The following is a 24,257-nucleotide window of genomic DNA, read 5'->3' on the forward strand; positions in this document are numbered from 1 at the left end:
GTCCAAGCTGGAGGCGCCACGCCTTGTGACGCGTGTGTGGCCTAGGCAGAGCCCCGGAGCAGACCCGCACACTGGGGAGCCTCGGGGGACCCGGGGCGTGGGGCTTTGAAGACGAGTGTCCACCTGTCCTTCCCTCTGAGCCCGACGCCAGGTCATCTCCCCTGCCAGGCGGGGCCCATGGCCAGGTCAGATGTGGCAACAACTGCTGGGCCCCGCCCCTGCATCGGGGAACTGGCCACAGGAGCCCATCCTGCCCCAGCACCCACAAGGGGAACCGCCACCCATCAGAGAGGCAAATACAGAGGCATAGGCCCCTCCCCGGGCCCGCGGGGGCAGTGCGGCCACAGGGACACCCAGAGGCTCAGAGATGGTCAGAGTCGCCCTGGAAAAGGGCCATCCCCAAGGGCCGGCCGCCATCTCGGCAGCTGTGTGCACCCCCACCCCGGGCCCTCGGAAGGAAACCAGGGGAGCGGAAAGGCAGGCAGTTCTGGGAGGAGGCGCTTTATTGAGAGTCTACACACGGCCACGCGGAGCCAGGGCCTGCGGGCAGCTGCTGCCATCCCTGAGCCCAGGCCGATAAGGGGCCCGTGGGGGGACAGGGGAGAGAGGACCCCTGGGTGCCATCTGGGGTGAGGAGGCCGACAGGAGGGACAGAGAGAAGCCAGTGGCCCAGGCGTCGGGGGAGGGACGGGAGCCTAAAGCCGCACCGGCAGCGGTCACTGGGTCAGGACCTGCACCACATCCTTGGCCAGCAAGGTGCCGATGACCATCTTCTCGCTGCTGATGGTCAGCTGGGCGGCCCCAGTGGCCCCAATTCCCAGGCTCAGCAGCACCAGGCCCCCACCAGCCAGGGTCCGGCCAGCAAACCTGAGTGGGGGGACAGAGGGCAGGTGGGGCTCAGCCTGGGCAGGGGCGCCGCCAGCCCAGGCTCCCAGGCCCTCGCCTTCCCTGGCACCTGTACTCATCGGGGGTCCCGCAAGGGACACGGCCCAGGTGGGCGGTGGCAGTCACTTTCTGTACCACAACGTGGTCACTCCGACAGGTGTCCGGCAGGATGAGCTTCTCAGTGATCTCATTCATGCCCGTCAGCTTCCCTGGGGGCAGAGGTCAGGCGGGGCCAGAGGTCAGCACCTGGTCTGCCCACTGAGCCCTCTCATCAGCACCTCACACCAGGGCAGATGAGCCGCCCCTCTGTCTCAGGGAGGGGTGCTCCCTGTCAGCCCCAGCAACACCCCCCCATCTCCAGGCCCCCATCTGTGCTCTCAGCCAGACCCTGGGTGGGGCCAGTCCATTGTCAGGCACCTTGGGAATGGCCGTGGATCCTGACCCCTCAACTGGCCTCAGACCCTCCAGCTGTGACCTGCCCTCCCTCAGGGCAGCGGCCAACATCTGGGCTCTGGACTGAGGGTCTTCCATCACCCCTCTCCTCCCACCTCTCGCTCTGTCCCTTCTCCTGTCCCTCCCCTCTTTGCCTCCTGCCCGGACCTTCCGGTTGTCTCCCCGTGTCCTGGCCGGGAAGGTCTCACCACCCTCACGGCTGCAGTTCCCCCCTCCACACTGCAGCAGGGGTCAGGGCGCAGACACCAGGCACTGCCCTCCGAACTGCCCACATGCATTTCAAAACCCGCTCGTCCCAAATGACCATGAGCTTTGCTCAGCCAGCCCACCCAGTCATTCTTTCTTCTGCTTAGAGCCTGGCAGGCCACAAGCAGCCTGTCACCCACGTGGCACAAAATTTTGTAAATTTTTAAGGGTTGGGGAAAAAAACAAAAGATCAATAATATTTCGTGATGTGAAAATTCTATGAAACCCAAATTTCAGGGCCCATAAATAAAGTTTTATTGGAATACAGCCACGCTCTTTCATTTACACACCGTCCGTGCTGCTTTTGTGCTATAGTGAGAGTGGAACAACTGTGACGGAAATCACACGGCTGGCAAAGCCGAAAATAATTACTTTATGGCCCATTACAGGAAAAGTTTGCCAACTCCCAGCCTAGGCAAAAGGCACGACCACAAGCTGGAAACCCCAGAGTCGGTGTGCAGACCTTGCCTCCTCTCTCAGGACGCGAGCCCGTGGCCCGGCCTCACCCCACAGCCTCGCCTCCACCCCCTTCGCTGTGGCTGGAACCCAGGTCCTCAGCAGCTCTCAGGAGATTCATCACAACAGTCACAGAATTTGGTCCAAGGCCACAGGCCAAGCCAGGGGCAGGTTGCGACCTTAGAGCCAGACCTCGTGGAGCCCAGTGCGTTCCCATCTATGCAGGGCGCCTCCTTCCCCGCGGCTGCCCTTCCCCATTCCAGTCCCAGCTGTGAGTGGAGAGATCGGAACTCAGAGCTATCAATGACTCCCGCACTGCCAGAAAATCAAGTCCACAGCCACCGGTCCTCCTTAGGCCTCTGCTTCCTCCTCTCTGATGACAGGGCTGGATCTGATGACGTCTAAGCTCTAAAATTCTAGCACTAAAACCCTTTAATGTGGCATTCAAGGCTTCCAGAAACTAATCCAGTCATCGTATTTTTAGCTTCATTCTCAGTACTCCTCTATGCTAGCGACTCCTCCTGTGCCCCATAAACTGCTCTGCCTTCTCTCCCAGTGACTCACCGGCACTCACCACCATGGCTTTGCTAATGTCGTCTGCCCCAGCTGGAATGCTGGCCTAACTTCCTGCCGGCTTGAGTCCCAACTCTCCAAAGCCTCCCTGAAGTGCCCCAGCCTCACCGTAGGCTGGTACCTAAGGAACACCAGTGGTGATGCTAAGTGCCTTGATGTCCACCCCAGCACTCACCCTGCTCCTTCTTGAACTCATTTTCACTCATGAACACAGGCGCCATCAGCTCCCCAATGGGCGGCTGGATGGAGACGTAGAACTGTCGGGTTTGGGTGCTGGGGAGGGTGGGAGGAGACAGGGACCGGCGGTGAGGCCAGCCGCTCTCTCCTGCTTTGTCTAGAGGCAGGGCTTGGAGGCAGCAGGACAGTGAGGCAAGACTGGAGGGCTTGGGGGGGGGGGCTTCCGTGCCCCTTTTGAGGCTCCCATGCCTACCCCCACCTCCAGCTCTGGTTCCCTGTGACCCCCTTCTCCCCAGCCCACCCTCCAGCCCCCACCCTGTGTTGGGCACATACCAGAGCTGGAAGTTGGCTGCCTGGGTTGAGTCACAGAAATTAATGCCCATTACAGCAGTGGTAGATTCTCCAGGTGCCAGGGACTCTGTGGTGGGGCATGGCAGGGAAAGCGGGGGAGAGGGGACACAGCATCACTGGAGATCGGAGCCCAGTCTAGCCCCATCCTCCTCACCCTCCACGGGATCCTGGCTCCCTGGGCCCCTGGAGACCGCTCCTGGTCCTCTGACACCTGAACATCCTTCCTCCACTCCCACCCTCACCCCATGGGAGTCGTCCCGGTACAGCCAGGGCCACATCACCTGCTGCAGCCACTCTCTGACCTGACATGGAATCTCCTGCTACGTGGTTTCTCTGGTCCCTCAGGCCATGGGTGATGTTAGATGACATCTCTGCACCCCCCGCCTGGCCCCCTGGCCACTACAGACACAGCCTCCTCCTCCACCCTGCCCAAAGCCCTCCGCACCGACTTCGGGGAACTCCTGGATGCTGATGCCAGCAGGCAGCTTGGGGGTGCCCAGACGCAGGCCCCTGATGGGGGTGTCTGAGCTGTTGGAGAAGTGGATGTGCACAGACACCATGTGGGGGTCCCCAGAGAAGGGCTGGCGGCTGAAGCTGTAGTCCACAGCCAGCCCCTCGCCGGCCACGCGGTGCAGCAGCTCCTGCCTCCCAGCACCTGACGCTGGGCTCAGCAGCTGGAGGGAGGGAGGAGGGGCAAGTGGGAATGAACGAGAAGGAGACAGCCTGTCCTCCCTTGTCCCCACCTATGGCCATCAGAAACTGGGCCTCGCGGCCCCACAGGGCGCACACAGCAGAGACGTGCTCCTGCCTGCACTCACCGAGGGCGCCAGGGAGGGGTCTGTGAGCGTCAGGCCTTCCAGGTCAGCGGCCAGGCTGGTGGGCACGGCTGTGGGGGACGACACCATCTGGACACTGGGAGGGGTGACTGTGGGGGGAGGGGCGAGACTGTGATGAGGGAGAGGCCAGGCGGGCTTGGCTCAGGTTGAGCAGGGAGCCCGGGCACAGGGGACGGCCAGTCAGCACCATGGACAGCGAGACGAGGGCCGCACGAGGCTCCCGTTTGCACCCACCGACACCCTGGTCCCCCGCCGCCGGCCCGGCTCTGAGGTCGGAAGAGGGGTGTGTGTGCTCTGCCCCCCAAAACCCAAAGAATTAACCCAAGAACCCCACGGCCCCTCCCAAGCCACAGCGGGCCCCTCCCGCGCACACTCACAGTCCTCCAGGTCCAGCAGGGAGACTTCCCTGGCCGCAGGGGCGCCTGAGCTGCTCGGAGGCTGAAAGAGGCAGACAGGGGGCTGGGGGGACGGCGGGCGGCTCGGCGCGCGGCAGGGGCCCAGCCCGGACCCAGACGGGGGCCTGCTCCGCCCGGGGCGCTCACGCTCTTTCTCCTCCACGCCGCGGGCCCCTCCTGCTCGCCCGCGGACCCCGGCGTCATCTCCGACTCCGAGGAGCGGCTGCTGGAGCCGCCGTCCCCGTCCGAGGAGGAGTCCGGGTGCCGCCGCCGCCGCCGCCGCCTCTGGCTGGCCGCTCCGCTCTGCTCACTGCGGGGGAGGGCGCGGCTCAGCCTGGGCCCCCCCAGCTCACCGGCCTCTCCCGAGAGCAAAGCCCCGAAGCGGGCCGAGGGGCTCGGCCCAGCACAGCCCCGCCGGCGCCCGGTCCCGTGAGCTCCCAGTCCTGGGACTTCAGGGCGCGGCGGCCCCCACACGGCTCCAGACGCCCCGAGACTGACTAAAGGCGAGTGCTATCCCATCTCCGAGGGGCTCCCGCTCACCTCTCGCTGCTCCTCCCCTCCTCCTCCTCCTCCTCCTCCTCCTCTTCCTCCTCCTCCTCCTCCTCCTCCTGGCCTTCAGCGTTGGACTCGCTGCTGGAGTCTCCTGAGCTGCTCCCGCTGCTGCTCTTACTGTCCGACTCGCTCTCGGATTCGGGGTCTGGGAAGGGGCTGGGTCAGGCGCGTGGTCCCGACCGTCCCCCTCCGCACTGAGGCCCCGCCCTGCCCCGGCCCCCGACGTCCACGGACCCGAGCCGGACCTGGGGGACCTGCACGGAGAGCCATGCCCAGGCATGCACGGGCACGCACGCCCCAGATGCACACTCGCACCCAGGCACAGGCACACGCCCCAGATGCACATGCACGCCCAGGCACACGCACACGCCCCAGATGCAGACGCACACCCAGGTACACGCACACGCCCCAGGTACACACGCGCACCCAGACACACCCACACACCCCAGATGCGCACGCGCGCCCAGGCACACGCACACGCGCCCCGCGGACAGCCCCGCAGCCCAGCCCGGGTTGCTGCTGGCTCACTGCTGTCCGCAGACTCCGTGGGCCCCGACTCGCCCTCAGAGTCGGAGTAGAAGGGCTTCTCCTTCTCCTTCCTCTTTTCCCGACTGGAGCACTTGGTCCACTCGGGCACCTGGAGACGGGAGCAGGGTCACCATGGCGCTCGGAGGAGGGGAAAGAAGGAGCAGGGCCCCTCCTCTTCACCATACCTCCCGGGGGCTCTGCTGGGCCCTACCCGCAAAAGGGATTAATGGGGAGGAGGAAAGAGACACTGTCCACGGGGGGGGGGGGGCTGTTTGCAGAGGAAACACTGAAAAACGAGGAGCAAACACTACAAATGGAAGGGGGGGGACGGGGAAGGAGCGGCACACAGAGGGGGTACAGGCGACGCTACGTAGAGTAGGAAAGGCACGTGGTGCAGGGGGGCACACGGTGCAGGGGGGTACACAGTGCAGGGGGGCATATGGTGCAGTGGGGGTACACGGTGCAGCGGACACACGGTGCAAGGAGCACACAGGGAAGGGCAGAGGGCACACAGGAGGACACATAGAGCCGGGGGGGTGACACACAGAGCAGGAGGGGACACACAGCACGCAGAGAGCAGGGACCTCAGTGTATTCGCCCAACAGGCCCACGTGGGTCTCGATGGGAGAGGGGTCTTCCTCCTGTGCGTGGGAAGCGTGTGAGGGGGCCAAGGTTCAAGGGTGGGGCCAGCACCCCAGGGGTCCTTGCTGCCTGCCCCGCTGCAGCCTGCCCTCCACCCCTGCTGACCTCCACGTTGCGCACAGATGGGTCTGGGGCCTCCTCAGGCCAGTCAGGCAGCTCCTGGTATCCCGTGGCCTTGGCATTGAGGAGGTGGGACAGGGAGCCCAGCTGGAAGTGGTCCCGATCTGGGGAGGGTAGAGGTCAGGTGGGCGACGGTCGCTGGGAGACCCCGTGGGAGACCCCCGCTGAGCAGGAGACAGGGCTGGCCGTGTCTCCGTGGGCACCTCCCCTCTGACTGCCCCAGGAGGCCCTGGGATGGAAGGAAAGCCTGATGGCCTGACTAGGGCCCTGGAAGGTAAGGCGGGAGGGAGGGGGTTGGAGACAGGGAGTGGCTGCATAGCTCCTCTGCTGGGGAGGCAGGAGCCCGGGTGGCTTGTGTCCCCAACACCAGCTCGAAAGAGGGTGGCCAGGGAGGGTGGGCAGATGTAGGGGACAGCCATGGTGATGAGATGAGGCCAGGCTCAGTGGGGGCTAGGGGCGTGTTGGGCCGGGCTCTGCCCTTGCTGGGGAGGGGCGGCAGTGGGGATGGGGGTGGGGGTCAGAGGTCAGGCTCAGGGGGGTCGAAGGCGCCTCAGAGACCTTGCAACCCCGCTATTCCTGAAGTCCGGGAAGGGAAGCAGCAGGACTGGAGTGCCAAGGCACTAAGCCCGGTGGTGGCCCCTCCTATGAGGGGTCCAACGCAGCTGGGGCCCCCCTGACCCGGCTGCACCTCGGGCCTCCGCTCAGAGCCCTCGCCATGGGGCACGGGGTCTCCACCGCCAGTCCGGGAATGGTGAGGCCCAGGGCTGGGACACGCCGGCCGAGAACGCCCCAGGTCTGCCCCTCTATGTCCCCAGTATTTTAAATCTCGACGGATGTTCCCAGGCCCAGTGCGCCCCCCGCCGCTCAGGAGCGGATGGAGGGGCTGCAGGGAGGAAGGGCCGGGAGCCAGAAGCCTCCGGTCGGGAGGGCAGGGGCTGGGCTGAGCCCGAGCAGGCGGGTGAGCGAGCCCCGGGCACCACCTGTGGGGCGGGGCGAGGGCGGGGCCGGAGGGGCAGCGGGCGGAGGGGCGGGGCCGGAGGGGCAGCGGCGGAGGGGCGGGGCCGGCGGGGCAGCGGGCGGAGGGGCGGGGCCGGAGGGGCAGCGGCAGCGGCGGAGGGGCGGGGCCGGCGGGGCAGCGGGCGGAGGGGCGGGGCCGGAGGGGCAGCGGCAGCGGCTGAGGGGCGGGGCCGGCGGGGCAGCGGCTGAGGGGCGGGGCCGGCGGGGCAGCGGCGGAGGGGCGGGGCCGGCGGGGCAGCGGGCGGAGGGGCGGGGCCGGAGGGGCAGCCGCAGCGGCGGAGGGGCGGTCCGCAGCCCACACGGGTCCTCCCCTCGGGAACCCGGCTCCGGCTACGCCTGCACCAGGAGGCCGGGCTGGGCTGGGGTCTGGCCGGCTCCCCCCACCAGGGAGGTGACGCCGGACGGCAGCGTCCACCTTTGAAGGACGACTCCAAGACTGGGGCTGGCTTGGGCGCCAGGAAGAGCTTCTTGGCGTGGCGGCTGAGGGCCCCGGCCTGCTCCGAGGGCACAATGAGCTGCCGGGTGAAGCGGGCTCGGTCCCGGATGTCGTAGTTCTGGTCGTACTTGGCCAGGCTCAGCACATACTGGGTGAGCAGCTTGGTCTGCGGAGCGAGGGGAGGCGAGGCAGCAGGTCCGGCAGAGCCCCCCGGCCTGCCCCCAGCCTGCCCCCCTCTGCATTCCTCCCCCCACCCCCGCCGGCAGTGCTCCCCCAGCCTGCCCCCCTGACCGGCCATGCCCTGCATTCTCTCCTATGTCTGGTCAAGACAAGTGCCTTGACCAGCATTAGAGGTTGCCCCTCGGGCCTCCCGTGGCCTGGACTCTGCTCTCCCAGGTCCGCGGCCCCCACTGCCCAGTCGGGGAGCAGTCCGCCAGATCTCAGGGCTTCGAGGCCCTGTCACAGGGGGAACCAGAGAAGAAGAAAGAGGAGGTAGAATCGGGGGTGCCCGGAGGTGGCCTCACACTGTACTGGCCTGTCGTTCCTACAGCCCGGGCCCTCCCTGGATGCTCTGATGAGGTCAGAGCAAACCGCAGCTCCTCCGGGGTGCTGAGCTCACGTGGGGCTCAGTCCTCAGTCTCGGTGGCCACCTCCAGGACCCCAAACCTCCCTCCGCCCCAAGCTGGCCGTTCCGCACCTGCCAGCCCTTAGGACACCACAGGGGAGGGGCCGCTGTGCGGACTGCCTGCCGTCGGGCGGCGCCAGGGTCCTGCTTTCAGCTGGGCCACAACCTCCCAGGGGCCTGGGGGCTGCGGCACCACGCTGGCCCCTTCCCGTGCCTGCTCTCCGACCTGCCTGCCTCGGCCTGCGGGGGTCCCGGGGGCGGGGCCTGCACCTGGGCCACGGCTCCCGTCTTCTGATCAGGAGGTCACAACCACCAAGCGCACCCCCTGGATGCCAGAGCTGGGGACAGCAGGGGCAGCAGGAGTGCCATCGCCTCTGCCCCCTACGGGCCTGTGGACAAGCCCCGAGGACCACCTGGGGGCCGCAGCCCTGTGGCCGCTGTGCACACGGCTCCACCCCCTCTGGAGGCCCCTGCGATTCCAGCCCTGCCTGGAACGTGGTCCCGGGGGCTTCGGCAGCCTCAGGTTTGGCCCCGTCCCCTCCAGGACAGCCACGGCTGTGCCAGTTCCAGTCAAAGGCACGTCAAGAATGACCTCACTCCAGCCGGCCCCCCTTGGCAGAGACCACCTGCTTGGCCCTGGGGTCAGGGGTCTGTTCTCGAGATCCTTCTGGACAGTGCAGCCCCAGGACTTTCCAGGCAGCTGCTCCCAGGCCACTCCAGCCGGCCACAGCCCAGGGTCCACCTGCCCACGACCCCGACGGCACATCAGCGACAGGCGCTGATCAGTGAGGCAGGGCCTCCTGCAGCTACTCTCCACCCTCCCCCCCCACCAAGGGCCATTCCCCAGGGACCACGGCACCACCAGGTGCCCCCCACCCCAGGACCTGCTGGGAGGCTCAAGAGGCGGCTTCAGGGCGCCAAGAACGGAACAGGACAGGATCCCGATGGCCAGTGGCCTCCAGCTACCACTGGAGAATTTTCAAAGTGGGAAACGCTGACTCCCTTTCAGAAAAACTACCAAGCTACCTGCTACCTGCTACCACCTGCTAATAAACGGTACTGAGATGACTATTTAAAAAATTAAAACACCTCCTTACCTCACGCAATGCACAAAAATAAACTAGGAGGTGGCAAAGTCTGCCTCTGAGCAGTCCCCGCCCCCTGGGCGTGCGACCTAAAGCTCCTAACAGGCACATGGGGACAGAGGCGACACCGCTCCCATGATTAGGCTTTACGCATTAGGCCATCTTTGAAAACAGAAGCACCCGTCCCCGGGTCAAGGTGCTAGGGACCCCCTAGAAACTGAGGGTGCACTCAGCTCCCAGCCGCAGCGTCAGTCCGGGGAGCGTGGGGGTCCTCTGGGGACGCAGCCCAGCCCACACGCTGGCAGCCTGCAGGACACTGAGAAGTGAGGCCCACACGCTGACCCACAGGGGCTGCAAGCTGGTGTGTGCTGTTTCAGCCGCTAAGTTTGAAGTGATTAATTTTGTAGCAGTAGAAAACTAATACAATGGAATAAAACATGGAAAAAGAAAACAAAAAATCTGGGGGAAATCGTGGGCAAAAAATTAGGCTAATCTAGGAAGGGAAAAAACTTTCTAAATTTAAAAGCACTAGTAAGAAACTGAAAATGAAAAGATTAATATATTTGACAATGATGAATGTGCAAATTTATATGGCTATATATACAAACACACACACCAAAAAAAAAAAAAACCTCTAAGGAAAGAAGATGTGTCTTTTCTAAGTGGCAGATCTATGGCTAATTTAAACTTTTTAATTAATACTTTTCCGAATTTCCCAAATGTTCTATGGTGAGCATGCAGTAGCTTTAAAATGCAAAAACATTAAGCTCTCTTTAATTATGCAGAATTTATCAGGATCTCCTGTCCACTGGAAAAGAGCCAGGCAGGATGGCTGCAGGGCCCCCTGCACCACGGGCAGCTCTCCTCCTTACCCCTCACCTGGCACAGACAAGCACGCTCACCTTCCAAAAGCTTCCCAGGTAATTCTAGGTGCCAAGGTGATGACAACCCTCACCACCTCCCCACCCCCAGGTGACCTGCCACTGCATTCCCTGAGCTTTTGTGGCCTCGGTCTGACCATCTGCTGAGAAGCAGCAGAGCAGGGGCCCCCTGGTGGTCATCTTCTGGCTTCCACCAGGCCAGGGGCCGGCAGGCACTTGGGGCCAGCAGGTGAGAAGGGCCAGGAGAAGGTGACTCGTGGCCCCAGGATGGGGCAGCAGCACCTCTGCGAGGACCCCACGCACACATCCAAACCGCCCCCTCCCAGCACACCAAGGCTTCTTCCTTCACCTGTCCCAGAACAGGCTGGGACGGAAAACGGGTGAGAGAAGGGAGGGCAGGGAGGAGAAGGAAGGTTCTTTATTGAATCAAGAACCATCCTAAGGGGGCTGTGCCTGGAGCAGCCCACCTTCAGCTGAAGCGTGGCCGGAGGTCACCGTTCATTGGCCTGAGCAGCCCATTCCAGGGGCCCTGAAAAGAGCTGACACCCCTGAGCCAAGCTTAGGAGAGGGAAGGGAGGGGTCAGTCTGGGCACCCACAGTTCCCTACACCGACCCTGACTTTGGGTCTTACTGCTCTGATTAAAATGTTCATCTTTGTGCTGTTTCCCACCCGGCGATGAGCACTTGGAAGCCGGTAAAGAAGGCTGGCTCACTAGCAGAGCCTGGCACCTAGCTCAGTGCCAGCAAACAGTGGGCACTCAAGAAATGTCGGGTGAGGGCGAGTGCCACACAAGCTGTGGTCTACACATACAATGGGATAATGTGCAGCTGTGAGACAGAATAAAGTCACGGAGCATGTAACAACGTAGATGCACCTGGAGGACATCATGCTGAGTGAGATTAGCCAGAAACAAAAGGACAAATGCTGTATAATAGTCTCACCGATATGAACTGACAGAAATGGGTGAACTTGGGGAGTTGAAGTTAACACAGGTTATCAGGAGATAGAAATGGGGTAGAGCTTGGACATTTGGAGCTGAAGGTGTATAGACTGTGCACAGGACTGACTGTAAAAATTCAGAGACAGCACAACACTACCTGATAGAGGCACAGTCATCTAAGTGCACTGAAGCTGAATGTGATATGGCTGAGGGAGAAGGGCTGGGGGCACGTATGAAGCCAGAAGGAAAGACAGAGGATAAGACTGAGATGGTATAACTTAGGAATGCCTAGAGTGAACAATGATGGTGATTAAATGTACAAATAAAAAGTTTTTGTACGAGGGAGAATAAATGAATGTCAACATTGGGAGGTGTTGAAAATGGATGGTACACAGGAAAAGGTACAATCAATGCAAACTAGGCTCTGTAGTCAACAGTAACATTATAATATGCTTCCACCGACTGTAACAAAGAGGTTATGCCAAAACCAAATGTCAACAGGTGGTGGGGGGGGTCGCTGGGCAGATGGGGAGGGGTAAAGATTCTTTGTGGAAGAAAAGGAAATGGCATGTCTGTTTACTTGGGTTGGATTGAATGATGTGCGAACAAAACCGTTTAAAAATGAACGGAGACAGACAAGTGCTAGAGAAAATAGGGAGAAAGAAATGTACCTATTCACTGTAGGGAACTGAGAGGGGCAGCCCCTTGGAGGGCAGTGTGGTGGCTCTACCGGGGGTAGGGGGTGGGGCTGCCATGGGATCCTGCAACCTTGTTGCTAGGTAAATACCTGGAGGAACTAAGTGGGGACACAAGTGGACATTTACACACTGGTGTTATGCCATTTGCAATGGATGGAGGTGGCCTAAGGGTACAATGACTGAGGAATGGAAGGGGGAACTGTGGTGTGTACATACAATGGACTACTGAGCAGCAAGAAGGAATGAAGCAGTGAGGCATGCAACTTGGTGAATGAAATTTAAGGACTGTATGTTGAATGAAATGTCAGAAACAAAAAGAAATATTATCATGCCTCACTCACAGGGGACTAACTATAACATAAAAACTTGCTGAACTGAAGTCAAGAGCACAGGTTATCAGGTTGGAGCCTATTGTAAAGGGTCCTAGATTGTAAGTTCTTACAGCAGTCACATCTATTCAGGAGGAGTAACTGTTATTTCTAAATTCTGAGATACTGAGCTATTTGTATATAACCTGGTCATTCCCAGAAATTTCAGGTATTTACGTGACACCTGAACCTCAGAGTTAGAGCTCTGAAGCTATGAAAGTCAGCAGTACCTCATACAGGAACTGTTTAAAAAGCTCAAAAAGGGATCAGACTTCGACTAGAGATATAAATGAGCTGACCTGGGGTATATCAGAAGACTGGGTAAAGGATAATATCGTTCATATTTTAAAACTTCAACTTCTGTCTGAGACCAAAGGGAGAGATGTTTATTTAGTGCAAAATTTATATTTTGGGTAGTGCATTTCCTAATTTAACTTGTATGGTCAGTTTAGTTGAACACCATAAGTACATGGAATCTTGAACAGGGCGTGAGATCTTGCTGGTTTGTCCAGGTTAGTGTGATGCCCCAATAAATCCCAGAGTAATTTGGGTACTGAATAAAGAAGTACTTGCAAAGTCCCCTTGGGGGACTGGGGAGAAAGGGGGAAATATTCAACTTCCCCATATGGAGAATTTCTGATATTCTTGCAAGCAATGGGGACAACCAACTCAATAGGCTGAGCCCTCGATCTTGGGGTTCGTCCCTATGAAACTTATCCCTGCAAAGGATAGGCTAAGCCTACTTAAAATTAGGCCTACGAGTCACCCCCAGAGAACCTCTTTTGTTGCTCAGATGTGGCCTCTCTCTCTAAACTGACATGGCAAGGGACGTTCTTGCCCACCCCCTATATGGGACACGACTCTCAGGGGTGTAAATGTCCCTGGCAACATGAGAATCTGGGGATTCTTGGGGACAAAATAAAGTTTCAGTGGCTGAGAGATTTCAAACAGAGTCAAGAGATTATCCTGGAGGTTATTCTTACGCATTATATAGATATCCCCATTTTTAGTTTAATGCGTATTAGAGGGGCTACAAGGAAATGCCTGAAACTGTAGAGCTGTGTTCTAGTAGCCATGTTACTTGAAGATGAATTATAATGATACAGCTTTTACGATGAAAACCTTGTTTCTGATGCTCCTTTTATCCACTGTACAGACAGATGAGTAAAAGTATGGCTAAAAAAATAAACAAATAGTAGGGGAGTAAAGGGTAAAAGAAATTGGGTAGATGGAAATACTAGTGGTCAATGAGAAGGAGGGGTAAGGGGTATGGTATGTATGAGTTTTTTTTTTTTATTTCTTTTTCTGGAGTGATGCAAATATTCTTAAAATGATCATGGTGATGAATACACAACTACGTGATGATATTGTGAGTCACTGTTTGTACACCATGTATGGAATGTGTGTGAAGATTTGTCAATAAAAATATATATACATATATATAAAAGAAATGTATGTTGAATGAACAAACACACATGTAGCTAGCAGTGACAACCTGGGGAAACACCAGGGGGACTTGCCCAGACTTACGTAAACATGTCACCCTCACCCCCTGGAGACGAAGCCCATGCCCAGCTCTGAACCCCTCAGAATCTCCCCACCTGTGGGTCCCCACCCAAGCTGCTTCCCTTTTTCAAAGGTTCCTGTCACCTGCTCCCTCTGCCCATCTGAAGAGAAGCATCTAAACACCTGCTCAGCGAGGGAACACTTCCCAGGCATCCCTCTAACTTCTCCCTCCCAGTCGACCCCCCCACATTACCCACATCTGACATCTGCTCTCCATCCACCCCCACCCCCGCCCCAGCACAGGCCTCCTGACACTCCCAACCCTGGGATCCCAGGACATGGTGGCCCTACCTGCCAAGCATGAGTCCCTGGGCCCCACTCAAGCCAGCGACCGAAAGGAGTCACTGAAGAAGCACGGGTGTCACCATCCAGGACTCTCCACGCATGGCAGAGATGCCAGGGAAGCCGGGTGCAGCCCACAGTGGACCCCAGCCACCTGCGACGCCCTGCTCCAGGGACTGGCGAGAACTTTCTCTAAAGGGCTAGAGGTTCAACACTTTAGGCTCTGCAGCCACGAGCAGCTGCTCAACTCTGTCCTAACCCTCAAGCAGCCACAGGTGACATGCAAGTGAATGGGCATGGCTGTGTTCCAATAAAACTTCTGTTACAAAAACACATAGCAAAAAGAAAACAAAAGGCAGCAGGCTGAGTTTGGCCCATGGGCTGTCTGCTACCCCTAGCCTTGCTTAGCTGAGTGGGGCGGTAAGTGTGGGGCAGTAAGTGTGGGGCGGTGAGTCTGAGGCGGTGAGCGTGGGGCAGTGAGTGGTGTCCTCAGCAACCTGGAAAACTGCACGTTCAACTTTATTCCCAGGAGAATCTACTGGTCATCTCAGGGGTCCTGGCGCCCAGAGGGCTTTTACCACCCTGATATTCCAGCTTAGCTGAGCTCAGCCTCTTGCAAACCTTTCCATGGGGAATGACAATGGCCACGGCACCTGTCAGCCCGAGCAGGGACTCAGCCCCTTTTCCCCATGCTGGGAGGAAGCACGTTGCTCACCTCCCTGGGGGCAGGTTCTTCCAGAAGTGCCCACTGCTCTAGGCACCCCCCTCAGCCCCACTCAACGGCAGCTCTTCACAGCCCAGGGCCCTGAAGGCAGCAGATGGAGACACCCCCACTGGCAGACCAGAGGCCCCGCCCCACAGGAGGGCTGCTCCCACCCGGCGCTGGGCACCTGGCTCCCGGGCCCAGGAATAACCGAGGACAATGGACTAGTGTGGTCACCCGCCAGGTCGCCTCACCTGATCCTCCTTTAAACACAAGTGCTGGCCACCTCTGCAAGGAAAACCACTGACCTCCCACTACATGGGACAGGACATCTGGGGGCACAAGTTTCCCTGGCAGCGTGGGAAAGACTCCCAGGGATGAGCCTGGCCCTGGCACTGTGGGACCAACAATGCCATCCTGACCAAAAGGGGGGAAAGAAATAAAAGAAAATAAGGTATCAGTGGCTGAGGCAGTTCAAAGATTCTTACACAAGCTTCAGCTGGATATCACCAATCGCCATGTTTGCCAAACCCCAGCCCACACCGTCCTGTTAACCCTACAGAACTCTATCTGATAGTCTACAAAAGGTTCATGCACTAAAGTTTCAGTTACCAGAAACCTACCACTTCCAGATGGGTCCCTGGACCAGATAAGTCCTGAAACCCTGAGGGCCCAGCCTCTCCAGAACATCAGCTAGTTCCATCCCCTACCCCATAGCAACGAGAGCCCCTTTCTAAAAAGTTAGAAAGGCCATAGCCCAAACACCCTTAAGGACTGGGAGAAAGATCAAAGGAGGAGGAGGTGTAACAGCGAAGATAGGACTTAACAAATGAGTCTGACTGCTGAATCATTACATTGATATTTTAGTCTCCAGTGTCTTGAGGAGCTAGAAGGAAAAACCCGAAACTGTGGAACTGTAACCCATACCAACTCTGAAATCTGTTCTATACCTACTTGTTACAATGTTCTTTGAAATTCATTCTTTTGAAAATATATATTTCACAATAAAAAAAATGTTAAAAAGAAGGTGGCATGTTGGTGTCCAGGCCCACAGGCTGGGACCCATAGGACACTATGGGCAGCGGGTCTGGGGACCGGGCAGCTGGGGGAATCTGCCTTTTACCTGCTTCGAGTTGGTCAGGTAGAGCTTGGCCGCCAGGTTGATGACCTGCAGCTTAACAATGTCCTCCTCTGCGGTGAAGGACTTGGCCATTTTTCTCAGGACATCAGGTGCAATCCTGGGCACGTGCTCACAGTACTCGCCGATGAGCCACAGGATGCTGGCACGGGCCATGGGCACCTGTGGACGCGGGGCACGGAGCCATGAGCGCCAGGGTGGACGTGGGAAGCCCCGCACTGTGGGGTTCTCTGGACAAGGGAGTGGGGTGTGGTGAGAGGGAGTGGAAGCAGGCATCTCCTGGACAGCACCCCACTTCTCCCCAGGGCCCCATTCGTCTGGGCAGAGCCTGCAAGCCCCAGAGCTGGTCACAGCTTAAAAGACTGATTCTCCGGGCTCACTGTAGCCTCCGTGCTTTATTGCCATGGCACCTCCCTGGCCCTCCAGGAAGGACCTGCGTGGTTATTTTGACTCAGCGGGGCCACATAACAGCACAGATTTGTTCACTGTTGCCCATGGACAAAGCAAGAGCGGTGGCTAAGGCCGTGGAACTTGGCAGGGATCCCTGAGGGAAGGTGGATCTTCGGCAGCAACGTCAGGGTCAGACGTCCAGCCTTTCCCCTCTTCCAGGACCAGCATGGACAGGTCGGCAGGTGGCTGTGCTCAGGCCAGGGTGTGTGGTCATCAGGGCTTGAGGGGAGGAGCAGGGGGTGGAAGGGTGGGCACATGGAGCCCCTCCCTCACCTGGATGTTGTCTGTGAGCTTGGCCAGGTGTTTGATGATCTCTCCGTGCTGCGCCGGCTGCATCTGCAACAGCTTCTTAATGACCACCACAGACTCGGCGACCACAAGCTCTGTGCCAGGGAAATGAGTGCATGGGCCCTGGGCAGGTGGCGGCCGCACACAGGTGAGAGACACACCTGTGTGCCCCCAGTCCCTGACTCTCCCCCTCAACACCCCCCATTTCCCAGGTGACCCTCAGAGATACAGGAACACCTGACACCAATCAAGGCAGACCGACAGACAGGCGTTATACATGAAGGACAGGTGGGGGCACTGGCCATGGGGCCAAATGTGCAGGTGGATACCCGCTGGTCATCAAGGCTGGACACGTGACACTGACCGTCGCGGTTGGACAGCAGCTGTACCAGGCCGTTGAGGCAGGTGTCGCGCACTCGGCCGATATTGGTCGCACAGCGCCCGATGGCCTGGATTGTGGCCGCCACGAAGTCCTTGTCCACACTGCGGATATAGGTCTGGGGAAAGCCGGCCGAGCGTGAGCCCAGGCTCACGCCGCACTAAACCCGGGGAGAAGCAGAGAACAGCCCCACCCCCATCCCAAAGCGACGCCCAGCCCCAGGCCAGAGGGCACTGGGAGGGAGGCTGGGGCAACAGTAACCCCAGAGCAGGCTGGACCCCCGAGGGCAATTCTCAATGAGAGGCCCCCTGACCTGGCCTGGCCTGGGAGCGCCCTGGGCCGTACCTGGAACTCACGCAAAACGGTCGGGATGTTGGTCTCGTTGGCCAGGTTGGTCAGCACTTCCAGCTGCAGGAAGGGGGCAGAGGTCAGGGGACCAGCAGGGCACCCAGTGGACATGCTGTGCTTCCACAGCCCTTTATTCCAAAACACACTCCACAGGCCAGCCCCAAGACAGCCCAGTGCCATCCTCGGACCCCCGAAACAGCTGACAGGTCATGACCTGCCCGGAACGAGCAGGGGACTCGACGCCTCTTCGATGGATTCCTTGACTGACTACACTGACGATATGACCACGTCCTCGCCCCGACCCCACTGAAAACTTAATCTTCCTGTTGCTTTCCGGATAAATGCCAAAGTCCTTTGCACAGCCCATAAGGCCGTGAACACCGTGACTGCTGCCACCTCTCCAGCCTCACCGCTCACCGCCCTTCCCCCTGCCGTCTCAGCCCCAGTCACACAGGCCTTTCGTCAGAACCCCTCCTGCCTCAGGACCTTTGCATACGCTGTTCTTTCCGTGTGGAAGTTCTTCCCGCACCTGTCCCTGCACTTACCGAGACAATTCATTCCCTTCATTCCCATGTCTCAGGCTTCAGCTCATTTCCTCAGGGAAAATTTCTCTGACACGCTGCCCTCTGACGAGATCTCCTATCTTATGCCCTCGGAGCCCTCCAAACCTTTCTCTCATAACATGCTTCACCAGTGGACTTTTACATGTCCTGTGATTAACTGCTAAATGTCTCCCCCCAGCCCTATCTAGAGCACAAGCTCTCTTCTACCCTCGGATCTGCCACGTGGCTGACACAGGAACTGCTGAGAAGGTTAGAGGAATTAATTGCTGCAGAATGACGGTCACTCGGGGCAAGGAGGCCGTGCAGGAAGGGAGGGAGTTTGGGCTCTGTCACGTTTTCTGTGGGAGGATGTGTGCCCCAAAGCGTGAGAGGTAGAGACGTGGGGCAGTGACAGACAGATGGACAGCAGAAGGCTGCCATGGGGAAAGCACGAGCTCTGGAGTCAGCAGAGCTGTGTGACCCCGGGCAGTTACCTCACCTCTCTGAGCCTACGTTTTCATAAACAGAGACAAACGTACACTTCATTGGGTTGTCATGAAAATGAAAGTGCTCCTTGTGTGGAGTGCCCCCACCCCCAGCCTGGCCTCCCAGGCAAACACCTCGGGCTGGGACAGCCCCGGGCTCAGCTCCAGGAACCGCAGGCGCCCAGGTGAGTTAGGTGAGGGGTGCGGGGGGGGGGGGGGGGGCGCTCACCTTCAGGACCTTGATCTGGGTGGGGTCGGTGGACCTGATGTAGAAGCTTTTCAGGTAGGGCTCAAACATACCCTGGCAGGAGAGAGGCAGACGCACGGCTCTCCCAGCAGCTCCAGGCCGGGCCCGGGTCCCGGGTGCCCTCCGCCCCGCTGCGCTTGGGGTGACCCTCCCTCCTGCTCTGCCCAGGTCCCTGGCAGCCTTCACACTCCCACCTCGCCCCTTCCGCCGAGAGGGGCCTGGGCCGCGGGCTCACCCGGCGCTTGATGGACATGGTGGCCACGTTCTGGAGCACCACGTACTGCACCTCACTGCGGAGACGGCGGGTCACCGGCAGAGCCCCACCAAGCGCACCGCGGCAGGGGAGGGGGCCGGGGAGGGGGCGGGGAAGGAAGGCGGGAGGGCCGGCGGCGCGCAGGGGGCCGGGCTGGGAAAGGCTGAGCGCTCCGGACGCAGGCTGCGGGTGGGCGAGGTGGGGCGCGGGCTGGAGGCGGGGCGGAGCTGGGAGGGGCCGGGCCGGGCCGGGGCGGGGAGGTGCCGGGGCGGGGAGGTGCCGCGGCGGGGCCGCACCTGTGGCTGCGCAGCAGGCGCACGAGCGCCTTGGCGATGACGCCCACCTCGGCCTTGGGCGCCAGGTGGAAGTAGAGCTGCGCCACGGCCATGACCACGGCGGCGCTGCGGCTTTGCAGCAGGGGCTTGGTGTTGCGCAGCAGCAGCCGGTGGTCCGGGTCCATGACGTAGGGCTTTCGGGCCGGCAGCGCCGCCGCCTCCGGGCCGGCGGCCTTGGCCTCGTCCTCCTCCGAGCCGTAGAAGGCCTTCTCGGGGTTCTCCTCAAGCAGGGACTCCTGGCCAGGACACGCGGAAGGGTGCTGCTCAGGGCGCCCCCGCCCCCCGTGGGTCCCCTCCCCCTCGCGGGTCCCCCTTTTTCCCCCGGCGGTTCCCCCCCCGCGGGTCCGCTCACGTTCTGCGTGGGGCTCAGGAACTGCGTGCGGGCGTAGCGCGTGAGCATGCTGATGATGACCACCTGGCCCCACTCCTCCACGTCGATGAGCAGGTTGCAGAGCTTCCGGTAGTTCTTGTGGATCAGGTCGATGCGCTCCGGGCACACCTCCTCGAAGGCCATCACCACGCTGCCCGCCACCAGCTGGGGACGGGCCGAGAGGTGGTCGGGTGGGCGGGGGGCCTGCATCCACGCGCGCCTCAGGCCCCTGCGTCCTGAATACGCACCGTGGTCTTGTCGGCCAGAAGCTTCTCGATGACCTCTATCAACTGATCCTTCTGGTCCGAGTCCAAACTGTGGGAGAAATGGCCGAGGAGGATCCACACCCACGCGCACCCAGCGCCTGCCAGGCCGCGCGCGCCCCCCGCACCCCAGCCCTGAGCCCGCGGCGCGGCCGGGCGCACCTGTAGAGCTTCGGGATCGCGTGGGCGGCCGTCTTCCGCACGTAGGGCGACATGTCGGACGCGGCCTCCTTGATGGCGAGCATCATGATGGGCACGATGATGGGCACGCGGATGCTGGAGAGGACACGCAGGGCACTGGCCCGAATCAGCTGGTTGGGGTCCTGGGGGCAGAGGTGGAGGCAGAGCCGTAAGGGGCGCCGGGGACCCTGCTGGGGAGGGGAGGTCCCTGTCCCGCAGCCGCTGCTCTCCTGCAGCTCGCGGGCGCTGACCCCGGGTCCTGGCCGCAGAAACCTGAGCCCTGAACGGGTGTGAAGACGGGCAGCTTCACTTTCAGCAAGAGTGAAAACGGTTCCCAGCACCTGATGGCCCTGGCCGAGCAGGGAGGCCGTGCGCTCTGAAGCCCGCCTCCCCGGGCTGCGCTTACGCTCTTCCCTCCAGGAGCCTCGCGCAGCTGCACTTCCACAGTGTCTAACGGGGGTAGGTGTGCAGCTCCCTCCGCGCTCTTGCCACACCCGATACACACCAACGGGGCAGGAAGGCACCCTGTTGTGACCGTGGGGCTTAGGGCATCTTTTCCCTGGCAGCAGCAGCTGTCAGCCACTGTTCTAGGAGAGTCATGGGCAGTGGCAGGGGCAGATACCTGTACCTGGTTTCCTAAAGTACAGAACGAGAAGACTCGCAAAATGATAGGTGAAACTGATGGGAATCCCTGGCAAAATTCTTGAATTGATTTTTAGACCGATGGCTTAGCAGTGCTTGTATTCTCTTAGCTACAAATCAAATCAAATCAACTTCTAACACTTGTTTTCCTTTTAAAAACATTTTCATCTGAAAATGATTATACATTCACAGGAAGTTGCAAAAATCTTTCTCTTTTTTGATAGGGTTACTAGGCTGGCAGATATCAGTACTACCTATCTTGCTTTAAGCAAGATTTGCTGGAGTCCATCACAGCATTTCCCGCATTACCATTTAATTTTTTTTTTTTTTTTTTTTTTTTTTTGCATGGGCAGGCACTGGGAAACGAACCAGGTCTCCGGCATGGCAGGTGAGAACTCTGCCTGCTGAATCACTGTGGCTCACCTGCCACTTCACTTTTAAGGCAAAAATTATGTTTACTTTATCTCTGTACCACCCACCCTTTGCACATGAAAGGTGTTATTTTTTCTATTTTTTTCTTCTAGCTGTTGAATAAGATCCTTCTTGGCAAGATGAAAAAATGCCAGTTATACAGTTAGCTAACCAAAGGTGGTAAAATACTGTACTTGGAGAAGGCTTATTAAGAGCCCAGTGTCCACTGAGAACATGGCACTCCACAGGACCTGCAGTCTGCTGCCCTGGGCTGAGCAGCTCATGGTCTTGAAGGAAGACACAAAATCAGGAGAGACAAAACTGAGAACAGAATCACCCTGAGCTCGGACCCTTGCTCAATCAATAAGATGAAATGCAGTGAGGTTTCTAGGGGGTTCAAAGGATTAATGGCACAAAGAGTGGATGTTGGGAGGTCTAGATTTTCTGCCTGCCAACCAGAGGTTTGTCTGAATTGAACCAACCACATTTTATAAGAAATGCTAAGAATATGTTATAACAATATCATATAATATTGTATATAATATAATTATAATATAAGAATAAGAAATAATGCTAAGAAATTGTGGCTAAGAACACAAATATGGTCTGTGCCTGAGCTTATAAAAGGAAGAGCCCTGCATGGAAATAGACAGTCATAACACCACAAAAAGAAAACAAGTTGCATAGAAATCCATATAGAATATGATACCATTTACAAAACAATGCTATATATTATTTAGGAATATGTAAATAAGTAGTAAAAGAATAAAGACATGCCTATGAATGATAAATAGGATGCTTCAGGTATTTGATAAATGTTTCATTTCTTAGGCTGAGTATATAAACATTATTATTCTTTATTCCTTTCTGTAAGTCTGAAATAACTTTTTTAAGTTACAGCAAGGAGGGTTTCAATGCAACATAATGATTGCAAAAAACAGTTGTAATTGTCCTGTGATGGAGCAAGTTGGCCTATGAAGGAGGTGGTGCCCATCTCTGGAGATGGCCCATCCAAGATGCTCTGGAGCGGAGGCGGACATACTACAGCTCTTGAGCCAAATTCGTCTGATGCCTTTTCTGTAAATAAATTTTTACTGGAACCCAGCCATGCCCATTCATTTGTGGCCACTTTTGCACAAGAGCAAAATTGAGGAGCTGCACTGCTGAGGCCATAAGGCTTGTAAAGCCTAAGATATTTACTTATCTTTTTCTACAGAAAAAGTCTGCTGACCACTGCTCTGGAGTGATCACTGCAAAGAGCTGGACTCAGTGATCTCTGGTTTTCTCAAAGGGGGAAAAGGGGTAGACTGTAGAAAGTACAGATAAATGTAAAAGCTGTCTCTGAAAAAATTTCAGAATAGTTTTTATAAAATGGTTTAATCCTGATTCAGACAAAACTATTACTTGCAAATCTGAGATGGAGCCTATGGTTTGAGCTTTAAAAAAAAAAAACTGTTATCATTGCAATATTAAGAAAGTTCTAATGATGTTCTACCATGTCTGTGATATGAAATCATCTGATACCATCAAAAAGCCAGCTGCCTTCTCACATGGAGCAGTTTGCTGAAGGCGAGCCTGCAGGGGGTGGGCTGTGGGGGGGCACCCCAGGTGCCTGAACCCTGTGGATCAGGGCTGGGACATGAGAGCTCTGGCCTCGAGGCCCAGGGGAACCTGAGACCAAACGACAGCGTCTGCAGAGTCTCTTAGACAAAGACTCGCTCTTGCTCGGCTGCAGACAGCTTGCGGGTAGAGTCCAGGCCGGCGTGAAGAGGACGGGTGGTGGCCACGCTGCCGAGCGGTCCTGGGAGCTGGGCTTTAAGGAGGACGCTAGGTGGGACCAAGCAAAAAAGCAGACTCCTGAGTTCCCACACAATTCAGTCCTAGACTTATGTACTCCGAGAGATAGAAGGACCCTTCGAGGTACAAGATTTCTAACTTTTTTTTCTTAAGCAAGCAGAAGCCTTCTTTCCAAATGAAATCTTACAAAACCCCCTAACATTCATTTGTTCATTGAACATTATGAAGCTTAATGTTTAGTGGGAATAGCAGTACTTGCATATAAAAAAGCAGAACTTTTCAGAATGAAGTAGGAGTCTACAGAGCTATCCACATTCTTTATTTCAGTGGTGAAGAAACAGAGACCCAGATACACCGAACTGTACCTAAGGTATAACTCTGCAAAAGAGTTGAAGGTGAAAAAAAAAGAGAGAGAGAGAGAATAGCCCAGAGGTCAAGTACTTAGTTCTGCTTAGTTTCTGGGCTTCATACTACTGTATTATATAGTTATTACAAAGGAAACTGTTCTCAGCTCACATTTCAAATAGCAAGTGACTTTCTCCAGCAGCTCTCAGCCTGACTGTTGCCTCATCGGAAAGCACCTCCTGACCCCTGTTAGCCTGTCCTAACACTCTGACCTTCACAGCAGTTACTACAGTTTTCCAAACATTGTTATTAAAAACTAGGCTGTATTACTTTTTATTGTGGCTCTGCAGCAGTGGGGAACATGTCTGTTTTACTCATTAGTGTCTTCCAAGAACCCAGTACAACATTTAGCATAGAGATGCCCCAATATTAGACTAATGAATGAATTATATATGCAAGTGACCATGCTTTCTTCCCCACCCCCAAGAAGCAGATCCTGCCAAGCCAGAGAAGATTGGATCTGACTTGGACAGTCCATTTGCAGTCTCCCAAGCTGCCCCCAGAATGGCGGATGTGAATAGGTGAGCTGGGCCCTTCAGAGTCCCTCTCAGGGAACGTGAACTGAACATATGTGCTCATGCCTGCAGTCGGAGCTGAAAGCCATTCTCTCCAAAAGGGAGAGTGCGATGGCCGTGCGCGAGTGCCTTTACCACTGAGATAGCGTGGATGAGCCCAAAAGCACAGACGGCAGAGACTTAGACATACACTTAAGATTCGTGAATTCTGCCACAATTCCATCTTAATCTTCCCTTAGGCAATTTCAAGTTCTGGCCGCCTGCAAGAGCATCTTGCCACAGTTGTAAGCCAGATTTTAAAAAGTAAGTATTTTCCATGCACAGGGGCTTCTAAGACAAGCCAACTACTTCCTGGAGCTGGACAGAAGATCGAATTGCTTCACTCTAGAGGAA

General features: G+C 57.6%; 1 protein-coding gene across 1 annotated transcript in view; it reads right to left on the minus strand.

The window, feature by feature from the left end:
* Window positions 1-494: 494 nt before the first annotated feature.
* AP3B2 (adaptor related protein complex 3 subunit beta 2) overlaps window positions 495-24,257 on the minus strand; it is a 39,558-nt gene continuing 15,795 nt past the window's right edge. The window contains exons 5-26 of the mRNA XM_077124315.1: window positions 20,077-20,237; window positions 19,900-19,966; window positions 19,634-19,816; window positions 19,243-19,517; window positions 18,929-18,983; window positions 18,676-18,747; window positions 17,417-17,479; window positions 17,057-17,189; window positions 16,678-16,787; window positions 15,940-16,116; window positions 7,647-7,833; window positions 6,200-6,318; window positions 5,453-5,561; window positions 4,913-5,069; window positions 4,520-4,661; window positions 4,355-4,415; window positions 3,960-4,066; window positions 3,587-3,815; window positions 3,124-3,208; window positions 2,789-2,886; window positions 956-1,094; window positions 495-867 (exon numbers count right to left, since the gene is read on the minus strand). Of these exons, the coding sequence (XP_076980430.1) occupies window positions 717-867; window positions 956-1,094; window positions 2,789-2,886; window positions 3,124-3,208; window positions 3,587-3,815; window positions 3,960-4,066; window positions 4,355-4,415; window positions 4,520-4,661; window positions 4,913-5,069; window positions 5,453-5,561; window positions 6,200-6,318; window positions 7,647-7,833; window positions 15,940-16,116; window positions 16,678-16,787; window positions 17,057-17,189; window positions 17,417-17,479; window positions 18,676-18,747; window positions 18,929-18,983; window positions 19,243-19,517; window positions 19,634-19,816; window positions 19,900-19,966; window positions 20,077-20,237 (2,880 nt within the window). The 3' untranslated portion in view covers window positions 495-716. The remainder of the gene's footprint in view (window positions 868-955; window positions 1,095-2,788; window positions 2,887-3,123; window positions 3,209-3,586; window positions 3,816-3,959; window positions 4,067-4,354; window positions 4,416-4,519; window positions 4,662-4,912; window positions 5,070-5,452; window positions 5,562-6,199; window positions 6,319-7,646; window positions 7,834-15,939; window positions 16,117-16,677; window positions 16,788-17,056; window positions 17,190-17,416; window positions 17,480-18,675; window positions 18,748-18,928; window positions 18,984-19,242; window positions 19,518-19,633; window positions 19,817-19,899; window positions 19,967-20,076; window positions 20,238-24,257) is intronic.

This window comes from Tamandua tetradactyla, chromosome 12 (genome assembly GCF_023851605.1).
Source record: "Tamandua tetradactyla isolate mTamTet1 chromosome 12, mTamTet1.pri, whole genome shotgun sequence".
Lineage (NCBI taxonomy): Eukaryota > Metazoa > Chordata > Mammalia > Pilosa > Myrmecophagidae > Tamandua > Tamandua tetradactyla.